The following is a 24,283-nucleotide window of genomic DNA, read 5'->3' on the forward strand; positions in this document are numbered from 1 at the left end:
TGCAGCAGCACCAGTATCGAATAAAATTTGTACATCATAATCGTTAAACTTAACCCATGCCGTAGCTTGTATGAATTCTTTAACACAACTGTCTGATTTAATATTTATCTCGTCGGTTAATTCCTGTTCTGCTGTCATTTTGTCATCGTAACTGAGGAAACAAATCATCTCAGCCGTTGCGCTCTTACACCACCTCACGACCGAAGCACGAGCGCTTAGCTCGGTCGTAGACTGTTTTCCGTCGTCTGCTGTGTTTGGCCGGGTTCATCGACCAGCTCCACTATGTTTACATTCCGGCCGGTTGGCGCCCACGCGTCAGCTGATGGCGCGCCGCAATTGTTATTGCTACTTCGTGGCGGGGAGTGCATGACTGTACTGGGGAACGGCGGCCGATTCCGTGGAGGGTTACGATTTGTCATGCGTGAATGTTGTGTGTTCCACATATTCCGTCGGTGATTGTTGGGATTGTTATTGTTTTGATGGTAATTATGTCTGTTATATGGCATGTTCCTGTCAAAGTAGCCTGGGTTGTACCGGTTATTCTCACGTCTCCCATTGCGGTTGTTGTTGTACTGTCTGTGATTTTCATTTTGCATGTAGTTACCATTTTGATATGGGTGATAATTATTGTTGTTATTATTATTCCACGAATTTCTGTGGTTGTTCCTACCGTCATACACGTTTCCATTTGAATATGTTTCGCGCGCAGGCATCGTACTGTGTCGCGGTGCGGAGGGATGGTTCCACCAACCACCATCACTACGGTTCCTTTGGGGTGGGTGCTGATTTTGGTTACTAATATGAGTAAAATTTGAATGGCGTGAATCGCCTCTGTAAACTACGTCCATTTGATCTAAGAAGTTTAAGAAAGTCTTAACGTCATTCTCCGGTACACCTATTAATCTGTCTCGGTATGGAAAGGGTAAGTGGCTCTTTAAAGTGTCAATTATCGCTGGCAAGCCGGCTGGTTTGGTCCAGTACAGTGTCTTGCCTAGGTACCTCTCAAAGTATTGTCTTAATGTCTCTTTTTTTTAGGGTCATAGGCCTCGGGGTTGCACACTTCTCTCCTTAGACTCTGTTGCTCATTCTCGGACCAGAATTCATCCAAGACGGCTTGTTCGAACTTTTCAAACGTAAGGCACTGCCGCTTCATAGCGGCACCCCACTTAGCTGCTCGTCCTCTTATGAGATTGGTGACGTATCTGATTTTATCGACTTCTGACCAACTACATGGAAAAGCACCGTCAAATGATCTAATAAACACAATAGGGTGGACTTTGTGCTTGTCCTCACTGGAAGATGTCTGGAAATACCCATGCCTTACAAACGTGTCATCGGCCATGCCGGTTGATATAGCACTATTGACGTGGTTTGTGTCTACATCTACATCTACATTGATACTCCGCAAGCCACCCAACGGTGTGTGGCGGAGGGCACTTTACGTGCCACTGTCATTACCTCCCTTTCCTGTTCCAGTCGCGTATGGTTCGCGGGAAGAACGACTGTCTGAAAGCCTCCGTGCGCGCTCTAATCTCTCTAATTTTACATTCGTGATCTCCTCGGGAAGTATAAGTAGGGGGAAGCAATATATTCGATACCTCATCCAGAAACGCACCCTCTCGAAACCTGGCGAGCAAGCTACACCGCGATGCAGAGCGCCTCTCTTGCAGAGTCTGCCACTTGAGTTTATTAAACATCTCCGTAACGCTATCACGGTTACCAAATAACCCAGTGACGAAACGCACCGCTCTTCTTTGGATCTTCTCTATCTCCTCCGTCAACCCGACCTGGTACGGATCCCACACTGATGAGCAATACTCAAGTATAGGTCGAACGAGTGTTTTGTAAGCCACCTCCTTTGTTGATGGACTACATTTTCTAAGCACTCTCCCAATGAATCTCAACCTGGTACCCGCCTTACCAACAATTAGTTTTATATGATCATTCCACTTCAAATCGTTCCGTACGCATACTCCCAGATATTTTACAGAAGTAACTGCTACCAGTGTTTGTTCCGCTATCATATAATCATACAATAAAGGATCCTTCTTTCTATGTATTCGCAATACATTACATTTGTCTATGTTAAGGGTCAGTTGCCACTCCCTGCACCAAGTGCCTATCCGCTGCAGATCTTCCTGTATTTCGCTACAATTTTCTAATGCAGCAACTTCTCTGTATACTACAGCATCATCCGCGAAAAGCCGCATGGAACTTCCGACACTATCTACTAAGTCATTTATATATATTGTGAAAAGCAATGGTCCCATAACACTCCCCTGTGGCACGCCAGAGGTTACTTTAACGTCTGTAGGCGTCTCTCCATTGATAACAACATGCTGTGTTCTGTTTGCTAAAAACTCTTCAATCCAGCCACACAGCTGGTCTGATATTCCGTAGGCTCTTACTTTGTTTATCAGGCGACAGTGCGGAACTGTATCGAATGCCTTCCGGAAGTCAAGAAAAATAGCATCTACCTGGGAGCCTGTATCTAATATTTTCTGGGTCTCATGAACAAATAAGGCGAGTTGGGTCTCTCACGATCGCTGTTTCCGGAATCCATGTTGATTCCTACATAGTAGATTCTGGGTTTCCAGAAATGACATGATACGCGAGCAAAAAACATGTTCTAAAATTCTACAAGAGATCGACGTAAGAGATATAGGTCTATAGTTTTGCGCATCTGCTCGACGACCCTTCTTGAAGACTGGGACTATCTGTGCTCTTTTCCAATCATTTGGAACCCTCCGTTCCTCTAGAGACTTGCGGTACACGGCTGTTAGAAGGGGGGCAAGTTCTTTCGCGTACTCTGTGTAGAATCGAATTGGTATCCTGTCAGGTCCAGTGGACTTTCCTCTATTGAGTGATTCCAGTTGCTTTTCTATTCCTTGGACACTTATTTCGATGTCAGCCATTTTTTCGTTTGTGCGAGGATTTAGAGAAGGAACTGCAGTGCGGTCTTCCTCTGTGAAACAGCTTTGGAAAAAGGTGTTTAGTATTTCAGCTTTACGCGTGTCATCCTCTGTTTCAATGCCATCATCATCCCGTAGTGTCTGGATATGCTGTTTCGAGCCACTTACTGATTTAACGTAAGACCAGAACTTCCTAGGATTTTCTGTCAAGTCGGTACATAGAATTTTACTTTCGAATTCAATGAACGCTTCACGCATAGCCCTCCTTACGCTAACTTTGACATCGTTTAGCTTCTGTTTGTCTGAGAGGTTTTGGCTGCGTTTAAACTTGGAGTGGAGCTCTCTTTGCTTTCGCAGTAGTTTCCTAACTTTGTTGTTGTACCACGGTGGGTTTTTCCCGTCCCTCACAGTTTTACTCGGCACGTACCTGTCTAAAACGCATTTTACGATTGCCTTGAACTTTTTCCATAAACACTCAACATTGTCAGTGTCGGAACAGAAATTTTCGTTTTGATCTGTTAGGTAGTCTGAAATCTGCCTTCTATTACTCTTGCTAAACAGATAAACCTTCCTCCCTTTTTTTTATATTCCTATTAACTTCCATATTCAGGGATGCTGCAACGGCCTTATGATCACTGATTCCCTGTTCTGTACATACAGATTCGAAAAGTTCGGGTCTGTTTGTTATCAGTAGGTCCAAGATGTTATCTCCACGAGTCGGTTCTCTGTTTAATTGCTCGAGGAAATTTTCGGATAGTGCACTCAGTATAATGTCACTCGATGCTCTGTCCCTACCACCCGTCCTAAACATCTGAGTGTCCCAGTCTATATCTGGTAAATTGAAATCTCCACCTAAGACTATAACATGCTGAGAAAATTTATGTGAAATGTATTCCAAATTTTCTCTCAGTTGTTCTGCCACTAATGCTGCTGAGTTGGGAGGTCGGTAAAAGGAGCCAATTATTAACCTAGTTCGGTTGTTTAGTGTAACCTCCACCCATAATAATTTACAGGAACTATCCACTTCTACTTCACTACAGGATAAACTACTACTAACAGCGATGAACACTCCACCACCGGTTGCATGCAATCTATCCTTTCTAAACACCGTGTGTACCTTTGTAAAAATTTCGGCAGAATTTATCTCTGGCTTAAGCCAGCTTTCTGTACCTATAACGATTTCAGCTTCGGTGCTTTCTATCAGCACTTGAAGTTCCGGTACTTTACCAACGCAGCTTCGACAGTTGACAATTACAATACCGATTGCTGCTTGGTCCCCGCATGTCCTGACTTTGCCCCGCACCCGTTGAGGCTGTTGCCCTTTCTGTACTTGCCCAAGGCCATCTAACCTAAAAAACCGCCCAGCCCACGCCACACAACCCCTGCTACCCGTGTAGCCGCTTGTTGCATGTAGTGGACTCCTGACCTATCCAGCGGAACCCGAAACCCCACCACCCTATGGCGCAAGTCGAGGAATCTGCAGCCCACACGGTCGCAGAACCGTCTCAGCCTCTGATTCAGACCCTCCACTCGGCTCTGTACCAAAGGTCCGCAGTCAGTCCTGTCGACGATGCTGCAGATGGTGAGCTCTGCTTTCATCCCGCTAGCGAGACTGGCAGTCTTCACCAAATCAGATAGCCGCCGGAAGCCAGAGAGGATTTCCTCCGATCCATAGCGACACACATCATTGGTGCCGACATGAGCGACCACCCGCAGATGGGTGCACCCTGTACCCTTCATGGCATCCGGAAGGACCCTTTCCACATCTGGAATGACTCCCCCTGGTATGCACACGGAGTGCACATTGGTTTTCTTCCCCTCTCTTGCTGCCATTTCCCTAAGGGGCCCCATTACGCGCCTGACGTTGGAGCTCCCAACTACCAGTAAGCCCACCCTCTGCGACTGCCCGGATCTTGCAGACTGAGGGGCAACCTCTGGAACAGGACAAGCAGCCATGTCAGGCCGAAGATCAGTATCAGCCTGAGACAGAGCCTGAAACCGGTTCGTCAGACAAACTGGAGAGGCTTTCCGTTCAGCCCTCCGGAATGTCTTTCGCCCCCTGCCACACCTTGAAACGACCTCCCACTCTACCACAGGTGAGGGATCAGCCTCAATGCGGGCAGTATCCCGGGCAACCACAGTCGTAGTCCGATCAGGGGATGCGTGGGACGAGCTGGCCGTCCCCGACAAACCCCCATCCCGACCCCCACAGTGATGCCCATTGGCAACAGCCTCAAGCTGTGTGACCGAAGCCAACACTGCCTGAAGCTGGGAGCGAAGGGATGCCAACTCAGCCTGCATCCGAACACAGCAGTTGCAGTCCCTATCCATGCTAAAAACTGTTTTGCTAAGAACGTCTGAACTAATCTACAGAGAGCGCAAACAAATCGACAAAATTTAAACGGTTATTAAAATACAAGATTGCCTAGTAAATGCAGTAATGCTGCTACTTGCGCACTGCTGACACTGCTCGGTGGCGGAAGGAGACTAAGCGAAATTACACTATTCAGGTACTAAAACACGATGCTACACTCTCAAATACTATAATACGCCCGAAATTTATGAATTAAACAATGCAAGAACCAAAAACACGCAAAGAAATTAAGAGTTAAACTATGTAACAAATGAGTGAGCTAAGAGTATACGACTTGCTGCTCAGCTGCTTATCCAACGGCGGCAGGGAGCACACTGCTTGCTACTCTAGGTGTCGTACCGTAATATTGCTCGTTTGGTGAAAAAGAAAGCGGCACATTGTAATTTTGACTTGAAATAGGTGATTCCACAATAGGTGTTCTGTCTGTGTCATTAGCCATGGTTTTAGCTGTTTTGTCATTCCCTGCTGATGCATTTGCACCAATCGCCAATCACGGCACAACATTGTCTCGTAATTTTGTCACTTCGTCTTCTATGTGTTTTGTCTCGTCTTTAACATGTGTCTTTGTTTTTGAATGTATGTCCTGTGTAATTGTTTCAGGTTTTTTGTTCAGATAGTCGTCACACAATTTACATTCACGTACAATTCTCTCGGCCATGTTGGTGTCATTGTTTAGTGATGCGAGGTCCGCTCGGTCTTCTAATTTTTCTATCTTTTCTTTGAGGTGGATTTGTTCAAGAACTACCATTGTGAGTTGTTGGGTAATATTTCCCACTTCTTCAGTCAGTTTTTCTTGGGTGGAGCTAGCTGAAGTGTGGGCCTGAGCTAACTCTTCCACACGGGTGTTCACTTCCTGCTGCACATTAACTATTTGAGTTAACTGATTCTCACATCGGGTGATATTGTTTTTTGTTTCGTGTGTGAACGTAACCAAAGTTTCTTCCTGTTTAGTGGCTCGGTCGTACAATGTCTCAAATCGCTGGCTGAACTGTTGAGTGGTGTTATTTAATTCTGTCACCTGTTTTGTCGTTCGTTCAAAATTTTCGGTCGTAGGATGGTTTAATGTGTCAATTTTCTGACTAACGTCTCGTTTAATGTCTGCAAATAACTCTAATAGTCGGTCCAGTTTGTCAGTTTCCTGTGTCCGATTTGTGTCACATTGCTGAATTTGTCTCATATTCGGTTCTGACATTGATGTTAACAATGGCGCTGATGGTCTAGTCTCGCGTCCATTCCACATTTCGTCATTTAAAGTCGCCATCTGTGTATTATCACAAATGTTGCGAGTTTGAGGCAAAATCATTGCATTGATCTGTGAACTCGTCCATGGAGGGAAACGCGGACTTTCTTGTTGGTTGAAAGATGAATCTACTTCACTTAACTCATCTGCCGAAAGTATCTCTACCTTACCGCGTTCCATTGTAATAGGATGTATAATCGTAAGTCAAAAAGGGAATAATATAAGTCTGATTAATAAAGATTTGACTCAAATTTAGGATGAAATATTTTCTCGTCAATGTAAATGATTGCTCTATTGCAAACAATGGTTGAGAAAGATGCAGCAGGGCGGACAAAATTTTTCGTAACAAATGACTGTTTGGCAGTCAAATTCACGATCTTCATATGCTACAACAATACTATAATTACCATAAACTACAATAGAGATAGATAATTTTGGAAAGATCTAGAAGAAAACTACAGGATGCGTGGAAAGGGAAAAATGGATTCAGCAGTTGGTTATTGAATGTTTGAATGAAACATAATTGTGTGACTCACCATTAAATTTTCTGTCCTGCAGCGGCTGGTCAAACACTTCTGCGTAAATCGTATTCGTCAAAATATGGATTTTTCTTAATACATTTCCATAAGATAATCACCAAAAGGTCTCAAAATAACAGTTTTGCATCAATATATGCCATGAAAAGAAAATGGATTGAATTAGTTACAAAAATTCTTTACAATATTGTTGTATAATCATTTGCTTAGGTACAGTAAACTTGGTGTTTTCATTACCCTATAAACTTCAGGATTTTTGGTTATTCTCTGTTGGGAAAAAATACAAATTAAAGTTTCAAATTTGCTCAAAATCGACGCATCCGAAAATTGCGTCCTGTCACGGTCGCCAGTTGTAGTGATTAATAAAAAAAGAAAAATAGAGAAGAAAAGAAAAAGAAAAAAAGGTTGAAAATGTGGGAAGAAATCGTAAGTGAAAATGTTTTTTTTTTAAATCGTTAATGACCGTGAAAGAAAGAAAGAAAGAAAGAAATGCAGATCGGACTTCGTATTACAGAAAAGCTATAGTTGGGGTGGTCCTTGTAGCATTTTTGAGCAAAAGTTAAACCAATTTCCACTACAAAAATTATTGAAAAGAAACAGAGAATAACAAAATGTAACTGACAGGGGGAAGTGGCGTAGATAAGAGTTCATCCTTTACCAGGTTAACTTGTCTTCTTTCGTGCGGCGTCCAGGTCTTCAAAAATCTCCTTCATTTCGGCGTGAAAAGTCTGCTCCGAAATTTTGCAATTGTCCAGGAATCACTAATTTATACCAATTAAAATCATCTTGATACTGTATGCAATTTAATTTACTTTGCTACTTCCATCCTCCGAATTTCTTAACAACTTCCACAATATGTTTACACATTAAAATCAGATCAAGACTAGCTAATAAGTTTTTTTAACGTCTTCATCAGATCACATCTGCCTTAAGCTTTAGCTATCAAGAGACAATCAAGAAACGGATAGAAAACAAAAAAAGAGTTACAATTTTTGTATTTTCTCTGCCGTCGAACGCTCATACCGCTGCGACGGGATATTTTTTATCTGAGGGAACGAGTGCAGCACGGCGAAATTCAAAGTCCCGCTACAGTGGCCAGGGACCCACACTAGGTACACCCTATTGCTTCCCCCTAGCTCCACCAGAGCCCTGTGGCAATTTGCAACAATCTTAGATCTTGTTGCAGGAGCTGCCAATGATTTCAGGGCTGCCTGGCTGTCTGAATAGATGTAGATGCTACGATCATTGTAGCACCTACTCATATTCTCCTCCACACATGCCCTGATTGCAGTAATTTTGGCTTGGAATGCAGAGGCCAGTTTCCCTAGGAAACCAGTACAACCCTGCCCCAATGCCTTGATCTGTTTTCGACCCATCGGTGAAACAAATGATGTCCCCCATACAGTGTCTAACTGTTTTCTCCCACTGCTCCCTACTTCCAATTATTATGTTGTAAGGCTTGTTGAAGCAGTTAGGAGTTATTATATAGTCAGCGGGCATTTCCCCAGCCATACCTATATTTACCTCACTCACTATGTTAGTGTGTGATTCTGGATATCCAAATAAGACCCAGTTTTGGCCAGTTTTAAGTCTGTATGCCCCAGCTGATGCCTCCATCTTAATCCAAAGGGGAAGTGGAGGCATATCCAGCATGGCTTCCATTCCAGCGGCTGGTGTGCTGCTAATTCCGCTTGTTATGGCTAAGCAGGCCAATCTCTGCACCTTAGCAAGCTCTTTAGCAGCAACCCGCTGTTCTACCTTCTTCCACCACACTACGGCCCCATAGGAAATCCTAGGTCTAACCACTGTGATGTATATCCAGTGCATACCCCTCGGACTTAGGCCACAGTTTTTGCCACAAGCCCTTCTAGTACTCACTAAAGTGCTTTTTGCCTTGGAGCAGATACTCTTAATATGAGGAATCCAAGTTAGCTTCTCATCCAAGGTTACCCTTAGATATTTCACTGTCCCCTTCACGGGTAGTTTTTCATTGAAGAGCTTTGGATTCCAACTTGCATGCTGAATATGTCTCTTCGTAAATGGCACCACAACAGTCTTCTTAGGATTAACTCTCAGATCCTGTTTAATGCATAATTTTTGCACAATGTCCAACCCTCCTTGTGCCATATTCCTGATTGTGTCAGTGAATTTGCCAAGTATTACTATGACAAGGTCATCTGCGTATCCTTGGCAGAAGCATTGTCTGGAATTTAGTTTCTCAATGAGTTCGTTCACCACTAGATTCCACAATAGAGGAGACAATACTCCTCCTTGAGGGCAGCCTCTAGTGGTCTTAATTACCGTCTTTTTCATTCATCATGGTAGCCTCTACCTTCCTTCCACTAAGCATGGCTCTGGTCCATCTACATATAGTAGTCCCCAGGTCATGCACCTCTGCTGCCCTTAGCATGGAATAGAAGGTCATGTTACTAAAGGCCCCTTCGATATCCAGGAAGATGCAGAGGGCTATTTCTTGGAAATGAAGTGCTTTTTCCACCTTCCCGATGAGTTGGTGGAGAGCTGTTTCACATGATTTACCTGGTTGGTATGCGTGTTGGTTCAGGTGTAGAGGGACCCTACATAGCCTCCTCTCCCCAATGTATACATTAACCAGTTTTTCCAGTGTTTTGAGAATGAACGAGGACAGACTGATTGGTCTCATATCCTTGGCCTTGGTATGATCAATTCTCCCTGGCTTTGGAATGAAGACAACCTCCACTGCCCTCCAACATTGGGAACGATTCCTACTGCTAAGCTAACCCTAAATAGCCTGCATATAATTCTTATAAGCTTTCCTCCTGCCTGTTGCAGGAGAGCTGGAGAAATTCCATCTGGGCCAGGTGACTTCAACAGCTGGAATGTTCCCACCGCCCACTGGATTTTGTTGAAGTTCACACACTCCTTGGCTGATTCCCAGTCCTCTCTTCGAGAATCTGAGAAATGTTGTCTCTCTGGGGTCACATACTGGTCTGTGTTATCCAGCAGAGCATATTGAGGAAAGTGAGTTTTGAGGAGCAATTCCAGCATGTCATGTGCTGTCTTTGTATATTCCCCATCCTCCTTCCTCAATGTTCCTCCTGGATTAGTTGGTAGTCTAGTAAGAATCTTGTGAAGTTTGGCTTGTGCAGCCGTGCGTTCCACTCCCTCACAGAATGCCTTCCCGGATGCCTACTTTGCTTGTCTTATTGCAAGATTGTAACTGACAAGGGTCTCACGATATTTAGCCCATTGTCCTTTGCGTCTCGCAATATTAAACAGTCTCCGTACCTGTTTTCCTTGCGTTTCCAATTTGTTATTCCACCAAGGAACACTCCTATTTGTGCACTTCCTGGTGATTGTGCAGTTGTTCTGATATGAGGTCACTATGGCAGAGGTAACAGCCTCTGCTACTTCTCAAATTCTACTGGCTTCCTTATCATGGTTTTAATTTCTGATAAGCCTAAGTCAAGGTCCCTCCTATATGTCTCCCAGTCTGTTTTTCCTGGGGTTTCTATAAGTCATGGTCTGTCTATTCCGATTTCAACCTTGAATTTAATGTACATGTGGTCCGAAGAGGATGGCTCCAACACCACATGCCATAGCTACCCATCGTCATGGTACCAAATGTTATGTCAATTACTTCTTCCCTTCTGCTATTCCTGAATGTAGGTTCATTGCCCCTATTCAGGACCTGTAAGTTGTTAGCTAAGAGGAATTCAAGAAGGGTCTCACCTCTACTGTTGGTGTCCTTGCTGCCCCACACTAGGTTGTGGACATTGGTGTCGCACCCCACCAGCAGTTGGTCACCTTGCCGACGGCAATTCTCTACCAGTCTTCTGACCGCCAAGGGAGGGGGAGAACTGTCTTTGTAAGGAAGGTATGCTGAGGCCAAGACAATTTCCCTCATGATACCTTCCTCACATTGCTGCATTTTGATGGTCACTAAGTCCCTGGAGCAGAAGTCCATCATTGGCATGAAAGAAATGCTGTTTCTAACATAGATGCATGTTCTGGAGTTTCTTAGATTTCTAGCATAGATCAGCTTACCTCCAGTGCCTCTGAGGTCCGATACACCCCCTTTGTATAAATAGGGTTCTTGTATCAGGGCCACGTCCACTTCCTGTGTCCCCAGGCAGCGGCTTTGGGCAGCAGAGGCCCCTTTACTGTGCTGCAGATTAATCTGCAGCACCTCCAGGCTCCGTCTTACTGCCATCTTTGAGGTCTTTGAGAACCCTGACAGTGACCTGCGAGAACCTTAAAGACAGTTTCAGGTCCTGCTCCCTCATCGCCTTCAGGGACTTCTCACCAACCTCCACCACCAGGATTCATCCTTTCGGAGCAACCTTCTGGTTAATCACTCTCCAGTCTTCTGTCAGGAGTTTTGGTTTCTGGGCCCCTATTTTCCTGAACAGAGTCTTGGGAGAGACTTCCTCCTTAAGGATCTTGGGTACCCATAATGATATCTTTGCAGTCTTAAGAAACTTCGCTGCCGTCTTGAGCAGCAGCTTCGCATCTTCCCATGGGGATGTCATGGGCACCTTCTCCTTGAGCCATTCTACTGTGTGTACCCCCTCACAGACAAAAATGAGTGCACTACGGTCTAGATAGACCCTCCTGAAGTTGGGACCTGGGCCAGCTTCCTCCCCCCCCTCCCCCCCCCCCCCCCACCCCCAATCTTTTCGAAGAGGGCCATCTGTACTAGTTCCTCCTGCTGCGAGGTAATGACCACCAGTGGATAACCTTTCTGGATAACTGCCATCCTAAAAACCGAGACTGCAGTACTATAGGGCTGTTTCCCTATTTCTTGCCTCAGATTTTTCTGGACTCGCTTATCCAGTGAGGAGTGAGTCTTTGATTCCTCCCTTATCTGCTTTTGACCTGTCTTTGACGTTGTGGGGGTCTGCGTGTCCCCTTCAACCTGAGACAGTTTTTTCCTGGGAGTCTTCGGTTCTAGTCCCTTTACTTCCCTCCATTTGTGTTTAGGAAGCCATTCTTTGCCTTCCTTTTCCCTCTGTTCCCTGAGTAGATTCCTTCTTTGGGCCCCAGACAAGCCTTTGATCTTAATTTGGTCTAGCTTCTCAGTTACAGTTCCCACTTCTGGCTCAGGTGTAGACCCTGATTCAGTAGTGGAAGTGCCTTCCATCGGTTCAGTCCCTGATGTTTGGGTATCTGAGGTCTCAATTTGCCCCTCAGTTTCTTTTTCTTTTTCTGTAGTCGTGTCCATGTTGGTCCCATGAGATTTGGGGATCTAGAAGGTCCACACCACGAATACCCCATATGGTGTAAGGTTAATTACTGAGGGAGGTCGCCTGGTATCCCTGAGGCTCCGTTTGTGACACATCTTCCCATGTGCCACGCACCCCTCAGCACGGATCGCATCACACCTTGGGTTGGGTCAGGGAATAGGGTAGGACTAGGAGTGGATAGGGAAGAGGCGACGTTCTGGAACACTCTTAGTCTGATCCATCGGCTGAGGCCTTTCCGGCAGTAGGTCCTCTACCTTCGGCATAGCCCTCAGCTTCCCGTGGATATGCAAGCCTCTCCACCCACACGGACAGTGCTTCATCAAGGTGGTGTCCTCCGGAGAGAGTGGAGGCATTAACATTATTTGTGTTCCATATAGAATTGGGGTTTGGAATGACATCTCATGGCAATGATGGGAGCACATTGTGATGTAAGTAATATGTTTATAACCAAAGTCAGTATTGTACGAGGGCATTTCGAAAAGTAAAGATACAATGACTCGCAGTCCTTAAATAGAACATTTATTTAGAAAATGTCAGTTACATCTTATTAACTGGATTATTTGTTATTTTTCGATACAATCACCCCTGTTATCCAAACATTTGTTAAGTCGGTGCACAAGCTTTTGTATCCCACAGTCATAGAAGGTTGCCACCTGTTTTCGGAACCATATTTCAACTTCATCTTTGATCTCTTCATCGTCGTGGAATGCTTTTCCACCAAGATGTGACTTCAGGTAACAGAAGACATGGAAGTCGGTGGGCTCCAGGTCTGGGCTGTATGGCGAATGGTCCAATGCGTCCCATTTGAATTGTTTGAGTAGTGCTTTGGTTATGAGTCCTGTGTGAGGCCAAGCATTGTCATGAAGCAAGCGGACTTTACTTGTCAGCATTCCTCTGCATTTGTTTTGAATTGCCCTTCGAAGACGTTTCAAAGTCTGGAAATATGCAGCAGCATTAATTGTCATTCCAGGAGGCATAAATTCCAACAGAAGAATGCCTTGTCTGCCAGAAAAAAACAGAAGCCATGATTTTCTTTCCTGAAATCGACGTTTTGCATTTCGTGGCTTCTGGTGAATTCGAATGGCGCCATTGCATTGAATGTTGCTTGGATTCAGGTGTATGGTGACAAACCCACGTCTTGTCACCTGTCACAATATGATCAAGGAACTCATCACCTGCTTCAGCACAGTGTGTGAGGAAGTAGAGTGCAAAGCCCACCCTTTTCTTTTTGTGTTCTTCCATTAAAAGTTTTGGAACCCAGTGTGCACATAATTTACTGTACCCTAACTTGACAGTCACAACGTCATAAAGAGTTGTCATTGACACGTCCGGTATGATCTGAAGCAGTTCTTTCAATGTGAGACGTCTATTCACACGAATTGCTTCCTCTGTTCTCTGAAGAAGGGCATCAGAGATCACAGATGGCCGACCTGTTCTTTGTTCGTCATGAACATCGGTCCTACCTTCAGAGAAATGACGACACCATTTTGTTACATTTTGTCAATTCATAATGTTCCCATAAACAGAAACAATTTCTTTGTGAATATCCACTGGTCGCTGACCTTTTGCATGAAGAAAACGTATGATGGAGCGCACTTCGCATTTGGCAGGATTCTGAATCGGCGCAGCCATTTTACACACAACCTACTCCAACCAGAAGCAACGTTCAACTGCCGAACGACTGCGAGGAGAAAGCTAACGGTTCAAGGTTAACACCAGTGTTGCCAACTTGCTCACCAAAACTCTTCTGTTCCTCTGGCGTATGGTGTATCTTTACTTTCCGAAATACCCTTGTATTTGAATCATTGGTGTATGCGAGTGTGAGTGATTCAGTAGCTATTAGAGGCTGTCTGATGTGCCAAAATAACACTCATGATGTATATATTTAGGCCATGTTACAGCACTTACCTTGAGAAGCTTAGTACGCACTGTGATGCGTTGTTGAGACTCATTGCACAATTATTTGTTGTGGACTTTTTATGGCAGACCTCTTTGCTGTGCACACAAAGAATTGTGCCAACATCTAGGTTTGATTCAAGGAAAGCAGAAAACTGAATGTTGAGTCATCTGCAGCACTGCTGAAAGAACATACTGTATGTAAATAAAGCAAAGTTGTGAAGTACTTTTTCAGAAAACATTTTACTTGAAGCATAAAAATTAAAACACCATATATTTTGGATCACCTTGTTTTCTGCTATGCAGTTGTTCTCAAACAATTGCAGGGAAACTATAGGTTAAAAATAATTTATTTTTTTTCAAATTTGAGCCTCATATTCTAGCTTGACAATGAGGTGGGTATCTTTTTGTTATTGGCTGTGTTTATTACAATACTTCGAAGTTGAAAACCCACTGTGTGTTGATTTGACAATTTTCAGTGAATTAAGAGTGCATATTGTGACTGGGAAGCAGAAATTGACAATCTGAGATTATCATCATATTTCAATAAGTGTTGCTCAACTGTATGTGGAAGTTTTCAAACTTTTGTGCATACATCCAAGAAGATCCATTCAAGAACATCATGCCCATGTCTTTATGATGTTTAAATGGCCTAAATCCTTATCTTACCAGTGGAGATTCGTTTACCAGTCTTCTGTATGATTTGAAAGTATCCAAACAAATAACAACTTTTGTCCCACCTTGCAGAGAAGCATTTTTGCATCTATGTTTTACTCAAGGGAACCAGTTGTAGAATACTTCTCAGGTGTGTGGGACCTGTACCAAATAGGACTAACAGGGGATATTGAACATATACAGAGAAGGGCAGCACAAATGGTCATCGGTTTGTTCCATCTGTGGTAAGATATAGAAGAAACTGAACTGGCAGACTCTTCCAGATAGACACAAAATATCCTGAAAAAAGTATACTAACAGCGTTTCAAGAACCAGCTTTAAATGGTGACCCTAGGAGTATGCTACAACCCCCAATCAAAATCATGGAGCAGGGAAAAAAGATTTGTGCCTTTCAGGCTGAACTAGAAATGGTGTACTTCGAATTAGACAGGTTGAAGGGGGAAAGAGACAATGGGAGCTTTGAACAGGTAGCAAGTCATAGTTAGAAGGAGAAAACCCCAGAAATCACTTTTCAGATTCCAGAGAGCAATCAGTTTGATTTGTTGCCTGAAGTAGAAGAACCTAAAACAGTATTTGAGCAACGTAGGGTGCAGCAGACTCATAGTAACAATTGTAATGCTAGGTCAGGAGTAAATTCAAGCAGAAAGAAAAGAGTCTTGCTGTTACGTAGCAGTCATGGGAGAGGTGTAGGCCAGGTGCTACAGGATAGGCTAGGAGTCAAGTACCAGGTCACAAGCATTGTGAAATCTGGTGCTAAACTTAGTCAGGTTACAGAAAACCTGGGGGCCTTGTGCAAAGATTTTGATGGTGAGGACCATGTTTTTATAGTAGGAGGAGCAGGAAACAGCCTGGCTAGCAATTCGGACTATAGTATTAGGTGTGACCTGGATGTAATAGGAGCAACAACAGCTCACACTCATGTGGAGTTTGTATATATCTTGCAGCACCATGACCAATGACATCCTTTCGTCTTTCCCTCTCCTTCCCTCTTTCCTGACGAAGCAACCGGTGGTTGCGAAAGCTAGAATTTTGTGTATATGTTTGTGTTTGTTTGTGTGTCTATCGACCTTCCAGCACTTTCGTTTGGTAAGTCACATCATCTTTGTTTTTAGATATACTTTTCCCACGTGGAATGTTTCCCTCTATTATATTTCTATGTATTATTTTATACGATTTAGCAACATTTCATTCTGGTGAAGACACCGCTAGTAGGTGTCAAAACCTAGGTCAATTTACCTATCATTTATGAGCAAGCAGTTGGCTGTTTAATCCTAAATTGAAATTAAGTTTGTGTTAATCTAAATACTTTACTGAAAAGAGGAAAACTATCTCTCTAATTTGAAAATGGTCTTTCCTCCTGAATTTACCTATTAGCTCCTAAGATTTTCCCTGTAGCGAGATGTATTAAATTTTATAATTGCAATAACATTTGATTGCCATTATTTCTGACAAAAGTAATTAGCTCTTTGCAACCAGAGCAACAAACTGAATGATCTGAATAATACAGGATGGAATGTAACAGTATTATGGAAAGGTAAGTTTCTGCTCACCATATAGCAGAAATGCTGAGTCACAGGCAGACACAACAAAAAGACTGTCACAAATAAAGCTTTCAGCCAGTAAGGCCTTCATCAAAAATAAACGACAAGCTTTATTTGTGACTGTCTTTTTGTTGTGCCTATCTGTGACTCAGAATCTCCACTATATGGCGACTAGCAACTACTTTTCTTTTCATAATATTGTTGATCTGAATAATGAAGTTTTGTTTCTACAATTTTGATAATTTACACAATATATGCTTAATGTAGGAACTTTAACATTGGAATTTTGAAAAGAAAATTGTGAAAATTTTATACGGACCTTAATACATGAAGTAGGAGTGCTTGCAAAGCACTATGGTGGGAGTCAACGTGCTTTGTCATGCCGTACATAAAGTCTGGTATCCACTCCTGTAAGCTCAAAAAACTGGTTTGGCCACTGCTCCCAATCCTTTATCAATTAGACTACTTGTTGTGATTCAGAGTGCTCATTCTTGGCCACTTCTGAAGTTTCTAAAAGTCCCAAGCTTGTGAGCAGTTGCAAACTTTCTTGCCAAAACAGGCACGGAAGCAGCAACACTGTTGCCACACCGTCTTGTTGATGCACAGAGTGTTAATATCCACTATGGACACAGTCTCCCCAGCTGACTGCAGGTCAGTGTATCCTAGTCAGGTGCTGTTAGGAATGTTCGTGAGTGCTCGGGGCTCAGAGTCCTTGTGCATTTGTTGAGAACCCCATATTAGCATTAAATTTGTGTAGGAAATGTTACAGCGTTGTTTTTCTGCTCCCTGTCATTGTTCTGGGATTGCATAAAGCCTATCAGCTAAACATGAATTAGTGTCCTTTGAATCATGTTCCCTCAAAGTGAAGGCACAATGAATTAGTGGAGATAGTCTGAGTAACCAGATTGACGAAAGAGTGTTGTCCGACATGATGCATAGAGATACAGATTCTGGTATGTGCAGTCATGGTTACAAATGTGTCTTGCTATGAATTCTTTTCCCATAAATAACCTGATGGAGCTGTTGTTCAGGCGTGTTGCTGAGTCATTGAAGTAGCATAGATTTTGTGGTGTTTTACAGGAGCATAGTTTGAAATGTTACTCAATAAGGCCACAATTTTGTGTATGTCTTCCATGATGCAATTTGAAACCATGATGCAGCGTGTTCTGGTAGAAATGTCAATAATTTAGGTACGGCACCAGGTAGTAATGAAATTACATTGAAGTCCAGAGTGTATCGTGACAGCATGTTCAGTCCAAGCTCATGTCACATTTGTGACACAGAAACAAAATATGAACACATCTCATGAGGTCCAGCTAGGTGAACCACATATTTTGTACTGAACGGTTTTGACTTGAACGGACCTGATGCAGAAGACTGTTCATTGCATTGTCCTGCACTTGTTGTTTGAACTGAATGCTGGTGATAAGTAGCACTAGGCTCCTTAAGTGTGACATCGCTGAGTAGGTCCATTTGGTGCAAATGTTCTTCATGTCTCTGCCCACCATTTGCACTGTTAATGAAATGATACTTTCTCTCTCTCTCTCTCTCTCTCTCTCTCTCTCTCTCTCTCTCTCTCTCTCTCTCTCCCTCCCTCTCCCCTCCAACAACCCTGTACTTGTTTACACTTTTGAATTATATCACAAAAGATAAGCACGTATCCCAATCCACATGGTGAGACTTGACAATAATTAAGTATCCTCACAATGGTTACATGAACCTGCTCCTCCTAACATTTGACTGAGGGTGAATTGGACTAGTTCTTAAACTCATCCTAACACATCCACTCCAATAAACCAAATGGTACTACCACTTCTGGAAATCTCTGCAACAGTACTCAGTTTCAACTTAAATCTGTATATTGCACACACTGCACAATTCTTGAAGTACTGATCAACATCACTTTTTCTTCCTTTCCACCAGTACTCCTCTGCTACCCTCAAATTCATTGGCCTGCACCCTCCATAGTTAGACAAAACATAAACTTGCATCTCTATAAGCACCTCTTCCTGTAACTTTGCTGGTACTACCACTCATGGACCCAAACTAGTCTCCTTATATCACACATGCTGAGCTGCTACTGCTTGCCATATTCCTTATATTCTCTGTCAGTGCTCTGTGCTGCTTGTCACTCAGCAAGGTCTTGACCTAGTGCTTGTATCACTGCTGTCTTCCTGCTTACTGGGTCTGCATTTCTGTGTTTCTTCCTCAGTTTGTGGATTGCTTCATACTCACATTCACTGAGTTTTAATGTCCATCTCATCAGTCTACTGGATGGGTCATCAATCCTAGTAACCACTTCAAAGCAGCATGGTCAGTCACTACTTTAAATTTCTTCCATAAAGGTAATACTGGAAGTATATTACTCTGACCACCTGGATAAGCATCTACCTCTCTGTAGTAGAATAATTTCTCTCAGCTCCAGTCAGTTGTCTCAGTGTGGTTTGATGCATTGCATGGTACTATAAGCTCCTTCCAAAAATCTGGGGACATCAGCAATGGGCTTAACATCAACACTTCCTTTAACTCAACAAATGTTCTCTGACACTCCTCAGGCTACACAAATTTGATTCCTTTTATGAGCAATTGCATAAGCTGTCATGCTATGCTAGTGAACCCTCCCACAAATTTCCTATAATAATTTGCAAGGCCCGGAAAATACTGTAATTCTTTGCTTGCCCCTCATGCTGGAAAATCTCGCACCACCTGTATCAATCTTGGATCAGTCCTCACACGATACTTACTAATTACATGTCCCAAGTAATTTACTTCTTCCAACACAAGATGACACTTTACAGTGTTTAAAATTTGAAAGTACAGCCTGTACCTGTAATCTCCTGGATACTTCTCTCAGTCGCTGCCTATGTTCTTGTGTATTTTGTGTGTGTGTGTGTGTGTGTGTGTGTGTGCGTGTGTGGGGGAGGGGGACCAATTATATCAGATACACTGAATATTGATGAGGCTTTAATCCATTCAACACTCCATCTAATAAATTCTGAAATGTTGCTAGCGCATTTTTCAAACCAAACGGCATCCTTCTACACAGCTAACGTCCCCAAGATACTGAAAATGCCATCTCTGATTTGTTCTCTGGAATCACCTCCAACTGATGGTACCCTCTCCTCAAATTCTTCATCAAGAAAAGCTGGCACTGCCCAAGATTATCAATTGTTTCTGTGATATTTGGAATGGGGTCTTACTGTTCAAATGGCAATAATCACAGCAAAATCGATACTTACTACAACTGTCCATAGGCTTTACCGGAACGATTAAAATTCCTGCCCCCCATGGGCTACTACTCTCTTCTGTTGTGCCATTCACCAATTTATGATTGATAAATTCTTCTAAAATCAGCTGCAGGGACCATGGTTTTCTGTGCAGCTTCTGGTATACTGGTGCTTTGTTCCCTGTACGAATCCTGTGTTGGGTCACAAGCACTGCGAGCAATCACCCCTATGGAAAGAACAAATCTTGAAACCCTAACAACAGTTCTTTCATATGCACTCTCTTCAACCCACTCAGATGCTTAACTTTCTCATGGAGTGGTACAGTCTTATTGACATCCTGTGCCTGTTCATAGTTTACATCTTCTGTGCAGCAGTCTTCATATTCCGGAATTTCTAATGTTACTACTAATATTCCCTTCAACAACTTAACCTTCTCAGTGCCAAAATTATCCACCATTGATCAGCACATCCTTGCCTCCATACTTCTCCTGCACATGTACACCACTTTCTCACTAGACAATATGCTGCATCCAATACATCACTACCCTCCAGCATTTCCACTATACACAACATACTGACTGATAAGTTAGGCTCTACTCTCACCAACGGCAACTTCCTGGTGCCACTCAACACACAGTCATGTGAATTGAGCCTTCAAATCAATGCTTACAGTTTGACTGGATTGTATACTATGACAGATGCTCCTCATGACAGATCAACATTGACAATAGCTTCCCCTGAGTTTTCCACTGAGTTTCACCACACATAATTCAGTATCAATTACAGCATGATGCTGATGCAGAAAGTCTAAATCTGGGATCATGCCACAGACCTCGCTTACATGAGACACTACTTCTAAATACTGCCTAAACTTGGTTGTTTCCAATTGAGAATTCATCATTACTGACCCCCAGTGACCATATATTGTCATCCCCTACCCCACGCAAGCTATAAAGTGGTGGGTCCTATTGCCTCCTCCCCACTAAATCTTTGGGCTACTGACACATGCGCCCCTGTGTTCAAAAGAAACTTACACCTTTTCCATCAGAGTACCTACTGTGACACACTCTGCCTCTGCATTAGTATTTTCAGCATTGTTTTTATTGAAATGCCTCTCAGTGGTTCTGGGGTCCCCTTTCAAATCTGATGGGTGCTTAGTGCCACTTGGACCACCACTATTCTTCTGTGGCTGGCAGCAATGCCTCTGCACATGCCCCATACACTCACAATTAAAACATTTTACATTTGCTGGAAATACATTTTGACCATTTCTTACTTCTGCAACCTACATCCTTCTGAATCTGCTTAGTGTATTCATCTCTTGGTCTCCCTCTACGATTTTTACCCTCCATGCTGCCCTCCAATACTAACTTGGTGATCCCTCAATGTCTCAGAACGTGTCCTACCAACCAATCCCTTCTTCTACTCAAGTTGTGCCACAAGCTCCTCTTCTCCCCAATTCTATTCAATACCTCCTCATTAGTTATGTGCTCAACCCACCTAATCTTCAGCATTCTTCTGTAGCACCACATTTTGAAAGCTTCTATTCTCTTCTTGTCTAAACTATTTATCGTCCGTGTTTCACTTCCATACATGGCTACACTCCATACAAATACTTTCAGAAACGACTTCCTGACACTTAAATCTATACTCGATGTTAACAACTTTTTCTTCTTCAGAAACGCTTTCCTTGCCATTGCCAGTCTACATTTTATATCCTCTCTACTTCGACCATCATCAGTTATTTTCCTCCCCAAATAGCAAACTCCTTTACTACTTTAAGTATCTCATTTCCTAATCTAATTTCCTCAGCATCACCTGACTTAATTCGACTACATTCCATTATCCTCGTTTTGCTTTTGTTGATGTTCATCTTATACTCTCCGTTCAAGACACTGTCCATTGTGTTCAACTGCTCTTCCAAGTCCTTTGCTGTCTCTGACAGAACTACAATGTCATCGGTGAACCTCAAGGTTTTTATTTCTTCTCCATGGATTTTAATACCTACTCCGAACTTTTCTTTTGTTTCCTTTATTGCTTGCTCAATATACAGATTGAGTAACATCGGGGATAGGCTACAACCCTGGTTGTAACATTAGTTTCTTCAAATTCCATTGTTAGACTCACTGTTGTATGGAGATACTTTGGTGCATCAGTGTGCACCCTCCTAGACATTTCCACTGCTAACCTCAGAAAGACATCAAGTGCCATTTGCTTGGTTTCCTATTCACCTCATCATTATCCACTAATTTGTATGGATGCACATTAGGGGCACATTAATTTCACTAATTCTGTCTGAAAAATCATCTAAGGCTTCATTAGACACCCTAGCAATCACACTTAACTGCTCATGGAAAAATTATGCACCCTTCTGCTTCTTATACCTTTGGAATAATCCTTGTTTCAAATGCTCGAAAGTCTCCACCTTGTTTAGCACCTATGTGCATTGTGCAAAGGACTTTACTTCCCCTGAAATGTGCAGTCTTGCTATTTGCAACACCTATTTGTCCAACCAACTCCCTATCTCAGCAGATGACAGGAGAACCTCTACAAATTGTAACAGATTCTCAGATGACCTACCGGAAAAAGGAGTAATAAGGTGGGAAAAGGAGTAATAAGGTTTGGAACACCTGGGTCTGTTTCTAGACTCTGTGACTTTAATAATCATGTCACCATACTGTGCTTAATGACCAGCGGTGGCTAATGCAATGCTCCACAGAAGTCTGTCACAAAATCTTTCAAGTTTTATTTAAGATTAGTTAGTGATGCTACAGTGCTCACAAGAAAGGCTTAAGGGGCTCCGGAAAGGCTCAAAATCATGAAAAGTTCAATTTTTACTTTTTTGCGTTTTCTGAATCTGCAGACTATTACCTTTTAATAGATATATAATTTATTCAATTCCGAAGACTACAACTATTTTTAAATTTTTTTTGAAATGTGTTCTACATGGGCGTGACCCACTGTGGCGCTGTTAAACTGCTGTCAAATGCTCCCCACAGGCCTCTCCGCCAAGTGAGCAACCATTAGAGTTCCACCCCCCCCCCCCCCTCCCCTCCCCCAATTGCCCCGCTGCCTTGTGACGCGTACCCAGCTCCCACCGCTGCCGCTGGCGCAAGCAGTGTCTGCAACTCTCCCCACCACCCTGTCTTAGCTGCTCGGACCGACCTCTCATCTTCCTCCTGCACAGAGACACTCCTGCCCCCAGTCCCCACCCCCTCACTCCCCTTCTTCCTCCCCGTGGACCAAATGTCTCTGGCACATGGATAAGCTCTCACACTACACTTTCATACATTCATACTGTTGCAGCGCAACCAGCAAATCCAAGAAGATAGTTATGAAAATAAATCCACCAGCCTAATATTTCCCTGCAGATTGTACTAGATTTACCCAGGGATAGAAATCTATTCGTGTCATCTATTTGAATTCTCAGTAAAGAACAAGAGAGAGGAAAAAAAAAAAGGTTTTTTTTTTTTTTTTTTTTTTTTTTTTTTTTTTTTTTTTTTTTTTTTTTTTTTTTTTTTTTTTAAACACTGCCTAATCCACCAAGATAGGAGGCATTGGGATCTCAAATCGGTCTCCAACTACATTGTATTGCCACCCTTGTGGTTAATAAACAGATCTATATGGCATCAAGGAAGCAGACCCTTGCCGTGATATTTACTCTGTATGTGACTGCTGTGTGGGAGACATGTCAGCCAAAAGGATCGAGTTTGAAATGCCATCGTAAAATAAAGTAAAGTAGAGTAAAAACCGAGTTGATACCAATCCAGAATAACAATTCTAACTGCAGATCCCACTGTCAGTCTCAGAAGTTATTAGCCCCAAGTTTCAAGTAAACGATATTTGAGAGAGCCAAGTCATCATCACAACTCATGAAGAAGTATAAGTTTATAAATTATGTACATTTTAGAAGAACCTAGTATCTTAGTGAATAAATGGATCATGATAGTTCCACGAACTTTAACGATTGAGTTATTTGAGTCACTTGAAAAGAAGATCCTTCATGAATAACTGTTGTGAACAACATAAGCTAAGTCTGGGAGAAATTTAGTGACCACCCAGAGGAACTTGACTCCGCACACAGCAAGGAAGGCTGCTCAGCCCCCACATACAAAGGCCCTATTCTACTGTCCACCACCGCCCTCCCCCCTATCGGGACCAGGTCCAGCCATATGTTTTGTATCCAGCCCCAGGCAAAAGAAATGACTCCTGTGCAAGTCCACATCCCTGCACCCCTGAAGCGTCTGAGCCGTGTCGCCTAGTGCGGTATATGACGTTAGCAAAAGCAAGAAGTACCCGAAACATCTACACCTTATATGCGACCATTTTTACCTCTACTACTACTACTACTACTACTACTACTATTACTACTACTACTGAAATTAATTTTTAATCTGTTGCCACAGTATTATTGAGAGTGTTTTATGCACGCACTAATCGGGAGTTGTAAAGAAGGGAAAGATAAAAGCCCCAATTGAACACCATGCAAGAAACTTTCAACAGAGTAATAATCAGAGTAAAATATAGAATTACCATATATTTCAGTTAGGAAAGAGACAGCCCCTACTAGTATCGAACCCATGACCTGCAAAGAAATTATTGAGAAGTCATCTATACCTCTATCTGTGACATTAGGCATACAAGTTACATTGACAGT

The 24,283-nt window shown here is 42.9% G+C and overlaps 1 protein-coding gene across 1 annotated transcript; it reads right to left on the reverse strand.

Annotated features, from left to right (window-relative positions):
• Nucleotides 1–215: 215 nt before the first annotated feature.
• On the reverse strand, nucleotides 216–848 carry LOC124775192 (GATA zinc finger domain-containing protein 14-like). The gene has a single exon (XM_047250032.1). The coding sequence runs from the start codon at nucleotides 846–848 to the stop codon at nucleotides 216–218; it is 633 nt and encodes a 210-aa protein (XP_047105988.1).
• Between the last annotated feature and the right edge of the window lie 23,435 nt (nucleotides 849–24,283).

Source organism: Schistocerca piceifrons, chromosome 2 (assembly GCF_021461385.2).
Source record: "Schistocerca piceifrons isolate TAMUIC-IGC-003096 chromosome 2, iqSchPice1.1, whole genome shotgun sequence".
Lineage (NCBI taxonomy): Eukaryota > Metazoa > Arthropoda > Insecta > Orthoptera > Acrididae > Schistocerca > Schistocerca piceifrons.

Excerpts from the sequence above, each read along its gene's own strand:
- LOC124775192 (XM_047250032.1), bottom strand. The coding sequence starts at position 848 with ATGGACGTAGTTTACAGAGGCGATTCACGCCATTCAAATTTTACTCAT.